Source organism: Lygodium microphyllum, chromosome 4 (genome assembly GCF_053477565.2).
Source record: "Lygodium microphyllum isolate KBCC chromosome 4, Lygodium_microphyllum_v1.1.10, whole genome shotgun sequence".
NCBI classification, from domain to species: Eukaryota; Viridiplantae; Streptophyta; class Polypodiopsida; order Schizaeales; family Lygodiaceae; genus Lygodium; species Lygodium microphyllum.
In genome coordinates, this window is record NC_141138.1 from 157,807,146 (window position 1) to 157,813,349 (window position 6,204).

At 39.9% G+C, this 6,204-nt stretch overlaps 1 protein-coding gene across 1 annotated transcript; it reads right to left on the minus strand.

Moving 5' to 3' along the window:
* Nucleotides 1–4,093: 4,093 nt before the first annotated feature.
* On the minus strand, nt 4,094–5,894 carry LOC148037823 (uncharacterized). Its single transcript, XM_087676780.1, has 2 exons — nt 5,698–5,894; nt 4,094–4,770 (listed from the first exon to the last, which is right to left on the minus strand). The coding sequence occupies exons 1-2, from the start codon at nt 5,831–5,833 to the stop codon at nt 4,364–4,366; spliced, it is 543 nt and encodes a 180-aa protein (XP_087532906.1). The 5' UTR covers nt 5,834–5,894; the 3' UTR covers nt 4,094–4,363.
* Between the last annotated feature and the right edge of the window lie 310 nt (nt 5,895–6,204).

Below are 6,204 nucleotides of genomic sequence, written 5' to 3' on the forward strand. Positions count from 1 at the left end.
TGTAATGGAATTTTAAAGCATGGTCGACTATGTACATATCACCACATTTAAGGCATAGGCCTTTTTCTTTCTGTTCCTTCACAACATATGGGAGAATGAACTTTTAACCACTTGAACCATACAAGGGTGATGCAGTACAATATCTATTTTCAGCATATTTACTCTCACAAGTATTAGACTCCAGATCACTAGGAAGTGGGCAAATGGGGGCTGAGTTATGCACCCCTTCAAGGTCTTAAGTGTTAAGGGAGGGTCACATCTCTTTTGGCTTACCACCTTGCTTATCATCGCTATTTTCTCTCAATCGAAGTATACATAACATACATTTTTAACTAAGCAACAACATGAGGTGCATTGGAAAATAAGTATTGGGTTTTTTCATGAGATTTAGGGATTAAACAAGAGCTTGGAGGTAGGGCTTACCTTGGCAGTACAATGACTCTCTGGCTACTACTACTTACCTTTTTATAATGGCTTATTATGCACTTGGGAGTAATCCAAGACATACATGATCAAATAAGAGTTAATGTCAACAAGAACAAATGATGGAGAGTTAATCATGGTGCATTGGAAGGCTAATGGGTCATTGATTTTAGATAGGTAATATGCATACAATGAAAGATTCAACTAAGAGGGTATATGCAACTATTATCTATCCAACAAAAGGCATTAACTCAACAAGTGGATTAAAATGAGAGATTAAGATTGGATTGGCATACCTCTTTAGTGTTTAGAGTAAATGGATGAAGCATGATCCACCATGATGCCAAGTTCTCCATCAAGTAAGCCTAGTTGATAAGAGCACTCCAATGGATGAATCCTTCAAAGATTTTATACTTCCTCTAATGGTTGAGACTCATATGCTTGTTCACGAGCTTTATCTTCAAGAATAGAAATCTTCAAATGGAGCTTTCATGGTTGCCCACAAGAAATCCCTACATGCTAAGCTCCATGTCTTCAATCCGAGTAAGTGACGCCAAGAATGGTTGAAGGAGCTCCTAGGGCTGCAATTTTAGAGGTGGGGAAGATTGAGCTAAGCTTTAATGGCTAAGATAGCTCTAGATGAATAATCTATGGTTGTCCAAATTGTCTAGTTGTTGTCCACCTTCTAGGGGGCAGGAGTGCCAAAAGGGGGAAAGGAGAGTGTTGAATGAGTGCCCAAGGATGGCCAGATCTTGGATGAGCATTAGGAAAGCTACTGATGGAGCTAAAGAGAGCAAGAGTAGCCATTGAAAATGGCACCACAATTTGCGAGGGATGTCCTATAGGTCACAAGGGGCAACCACTGGTCAATGCACTACTTGATCTCAAGTTAGGGGTGCAAGGAATGAAGTGCTAGATCGGGGTGCAAGGAATGAATTGCTAGTGCTAGCTAATGATTTGGGGCAAGATGGAGCAAAATATTTAGTGTTTCTTGGAGCTAGTACCCATGACAACTTGTAAGAGGAGAGAGAAAGGGGTTATAACAAAAAGCAACTAGGGTTTTGCCCTCTTGTAACTCCTAAGCCTCCAACTTTGGTCCTGGAACCCCTAAAAGTTGCATGAAAAAGAGTGACAACCTGCTAAATTAACCATTTACCTCCAAATATGTCAAGGTTTCTAGCCATAGCTCTTGCTTACTCCAGGGAAAGATATAGCTAATTATAGTCCTACCTATTGTACCTGTACCTATGACCTAAGTAACTAGGGTTTCAGATTTGAAAAGGGAGCTAGATAGAGAAAGAGGAAAGGAGAAAAGGATCAAAGCCTGATGCTCTAATACCACTTGTAATTGATGAAATTGAGAGGAGAGAGAAGAATGAGCTAAAGAGAGAGAAAGAGAAAAAGAAGAAGAAGAAAGACTGAAGAGTCAATTCTTGATAATATTTGGATATCCTACACCGAGTCTTTTACACCTTATATACCCCGGTCAATGTGACCAACTAGGTGTCTAACCCCTAGTTTCCATGTATCCCGCTCATTACAAAACGAGCCTAGGGTAAACCAAAGTACACAAAGCAAATAATAACTAAAATAGATGTAGTATCCAAATATAGTCTAGCTAAAATATAGCTAAAGAGAGATGCAAGAAAAGAAAGAACTATGATAGTAGCAACTATTTTCAAGGGTAAGTTCATGCACTTCATGAGCCATTTTCACCAATGAAATTTATTAAATCACTACTTGTGAAATGATTGGTTTTATCCATGAATGCTATACCTAGCCCTAAATCTATACTCCTAATAGCTAGAAGAGGGAAGGAACATTGTGCAAAGGACCATTGGGATCCCCTCACTAATGAGTCATGAGGATCCAAGGCTAGAAACTCATCATCCGAGATTGAGGGTCTCTACCTTGTGGGTTGTGAGTGTTTTTGAGACTAGTCGAAAACTTGTTAGGGTAATGGACCGAATGATAGTGCCCCTGTAATTCAAGATGGATTTTGAGGTACATGAGAGTCGATATCTGAACTTATAAATCTCTTGGCTGTTGAAAGAGTGCAATCATAGAATATCTATCCTTGTGGGGTTAGAAGATCCCATTCTATGCAAGATAGTGTTGGCCACTCTTGTGGGAGTGGCGGTTTTGTAGTAACTATTTGATTATAAAACATTATTTTTTTCAATGTTTATCTTATGATTAAAAACTTTTGACAAAAAAACCTTGTGTAACACAATAACAAAAGGAGTTTAATGTTATATGTCTCACAATGTGCTAGCATAAACAAAGATAAAAAATTTAAGGAAAGTGGGAGGTTCCAATCTAGAGGATTGATATCTAAGATTGCATAGATTTGATAAGTCAGATAGCTTTTTCCAACACTAGACATAGCCTTCAGATTATGATCCCCTCTAGTTGGATAAAGCCTAAGCTAAAACTATTTTAAAGGAATAGAGCATGTTTGAGCATTGGTCCTAATTGCCATGGAAGTTTAGAAGGAAAAACCACTATTAAGCTAGATGTAGTGTTACCTATGCTTATCTTTGATTTATTATGAAGTAAGTCTTCTTAGATGGGTGTTGGACTACTATTAGGGTGATTCATCACTCCCTTGCGAAATAGGACAAAAAATCCCATGCTCAACTAAGTCCATTGTTTCCTTATGGGCGATTGGATGGTGATGAACATGGAAACTAGTGGTTTTGTTTGACTACTCAGTGATTCTTCTAGTGTTATAGAGGAGGCATCTCATAACATATTTCTTTTCTAACTCAATAGGTGTAGATGGTGATGAGTTTGATTGCCAAATATTCAAAATATTTCAAGGGCTTTAAAAATACTAATTGTTATCATGAGTTGTTTGAAGACTTGAGAAGACCACACAAACAAGATAAATTGTGTATGACACTAGAAAGGATTGCGAATACTAAAAAAGGTCAACTATTCATGAGTTTTAACATTATTAATGAAATAGATAAGTGCTATCACAAGTAAAGTTGTATGTTCTTTAGTTAGTAGAGGGAGTGAGAGCCAAGTGCAAGTACATATTAAGCATATGTCATGAGGGGTGCGAATGTGGATTAAGCCATGGAGATGCTTATGCACATGTTAGGTCTCATGTTAGAAGTCCTTACATTAGGACTCCTTCCTTGAAGGTGTCAAACAAAAATCTCATGCCTTTTCTTTTGCATCTATTCTAAGCATTGACAAGATATCACACCCCTACTAGCAAGTTTTGAGGCACATTCCTTGCATGAACCCTCCCACCCTTATTGATAGGCTTTCATAATTTCATAAAAATATAATGAAGTATTTTTTAGTGGCAACTTTTCATTCTCTAACAACTTAATTGATGTATCAACACATGGTGTGTAATCAATATTAAAGTGTTAAGGACCTTTTAGACATGTGCACACTTGTATGCATACATGTGTGCATGTCTACATGTGCACACACACATACACACAAATGCTTGAGAGGACTAGACTAGAGGAAAGCCTTGGGAATAGAGGGCTTGTAAAGACAATTCCATTTGAATATTTATCAATTGAGTTGCCCTTCAAGCTTCCCCTTGATACAGTATATCCCTTCTAACTATCATCATAGAAAACTTGAAGATAAGAAGCTTTGAGATGAGCCACCTATATTTAACTATCATCATAGAAAACTTGAAGATAAGAAGCTTTGAGATGAGCCACCTATATTGACATTGGAGCTAGTTGCGTATTGCCAATAAGTAAAAACAAGGTAACATGGTTGACATGGTCATGGTGCCCTTGTGTAAACTCATAGCTCACACATTTTTCATGATGCTCATAAGAAAAGTAAGAATGCAATGGCATGAGCCTTTACTTACACAAACATAAATAATAAGAACTAGGCAAAGAAGCTAGACATATAGACCATATTATTACAATCTGATGGTAGTTCACTGAGGCAACACTCATGGCTTAGGAGGATATTTAGGATACTTTTCTTTGGGGAAAGGGAACTTGAATTTGGGAAATTGGAATTTGGGAAATTTGAATTTGGGGAATTTGAATTTGGGGTATGGCTCGTAGGTGGGGGGTTTATAAACAGGTGGTTTGTAAACGGGTGGCTTCTCCATTGGAGGTTTGTAGATCGGTGGTTTCTCCATTGGAGGTTTGTAGACCGGTGGTTTCTCCGTAGGTGGTTTGTAGACCGGTGGTTTCTCCACAGGCGGTTTGTAGACGGGTGGCTTCTCTATTGGAGGTTTGTACACTGGTGGTTTCTCCACAGGTTGTTTGTAGACTGGAGGTTTCTCCATAGGTGGCTTATAGACCGGCGGTTTTTGCACAGGTGGTTTGTAATAGTAATTCGCTTGAGCATCTGCATTTATCCCATACCAAGTGGTGTTGAGTTAAAATCAACAAAGGGAGGATCTCCTTGTAATCACAGTTCTTAAATACATCTTTGAAGCAATCAAACACTACTGCGTAATTGCTACACAACTATCAGTAGATTTAAATTTTTTTGTATTATCCAAAGTGGCTATGGCTCTATAAGAGGTGGATCAAATAGCATTCATATTATTGTGAATGGCTCACTATGGTTCTATGAAGAGGGTTTCTCCTCAAGTGCTCTATGGTGGTAGGTGACTTGGAAATGCGCATATACCCTATACCAATTAATGCTTCTTTTAAAATGATCAAAAGGAGGACCCAATACACTATGACATAATTGATCTAGCTAAGCCCTACATTATCCTAGGTGACGATGGCTCTCCAGGAGGTGGTCCAAAGAGCACGCATTAGTCTCTTTTTTACTATAATTATATTAATCATAGTGCATCAATGTTTTTGAAATGTAATGCACGACTTTTGAAACAATTGTAATCGGGCTTCATCCGAAATTCGAATCTCGGTAACATGACGCCACATACGTCGTGCAACACTCATCCTGCCAATTGGCGCTTGCTGGTACATTTGACAACGTTCATGTGAAGTGATATTGCAGGGCCCTTCATATTCAAAGGTGAAAGTTTAGTCAGTCCGAGAGAGAAGATGAGCTGCATTGCGTTTTCCAAGTGCGGACTTCATCAGCCGGAATTGGAAGATGATTGCAACTTGCAAGCAAGTAGGCGTGAAGTATGGATCGGAGGGAAGAGAGCGCCACATTGTCAAGCGACGTCAAAGTGCATTATGAGAATCAGAAGGCAACAATACAAAAAAAACTTTCATGGAGAGGGGCATTGATCAACGTCAGGAGAGCAGAGCTGTGAGGATGTACAATGAGTGAGACTTGATAGTTAGTTACCTTTGTGCTGCAGGGCCTCAGAGACCTGCTGCTTGGACTCGCGCGCTGCTGCAGACCCGACCAAGCAGAGGATCAAGAAGAGGGCCAGCAAGCCCATGCCTAGCCACGGCGCGCGTGTACTGCCGTTAGCAGCCATACCTTACCCTTCCTGTACTGTGTTTCTGATTCTCTCTCTTCCTTTGCCACTCGACTTCCTTCGGCTCCCCCTTTTATGGGCCTCCGTGGGATGATCTTACTGTGTCTGTGTACGCATGTGTGTGTCCAGCTAGCTGTTCAGGTGACAGGCACCCTCTTTATTGCTACGGCCCGCCCAGCTTCATGAAGTGGAGATTTTTGTCTGCTTCTTCACAACTACGAATGGAGGTGCCTAGGCACCTTCGTACGTAGTCTGCATAGTGGTTGTTGACTTACCAACCTCCCAAGGGCACATTGCTTTTCACTAACCTTCATAGAGCAGGCAAACCCCACTCCCTTAGGAGACAAAGTGCAAGAGCTCCGAAACATGCA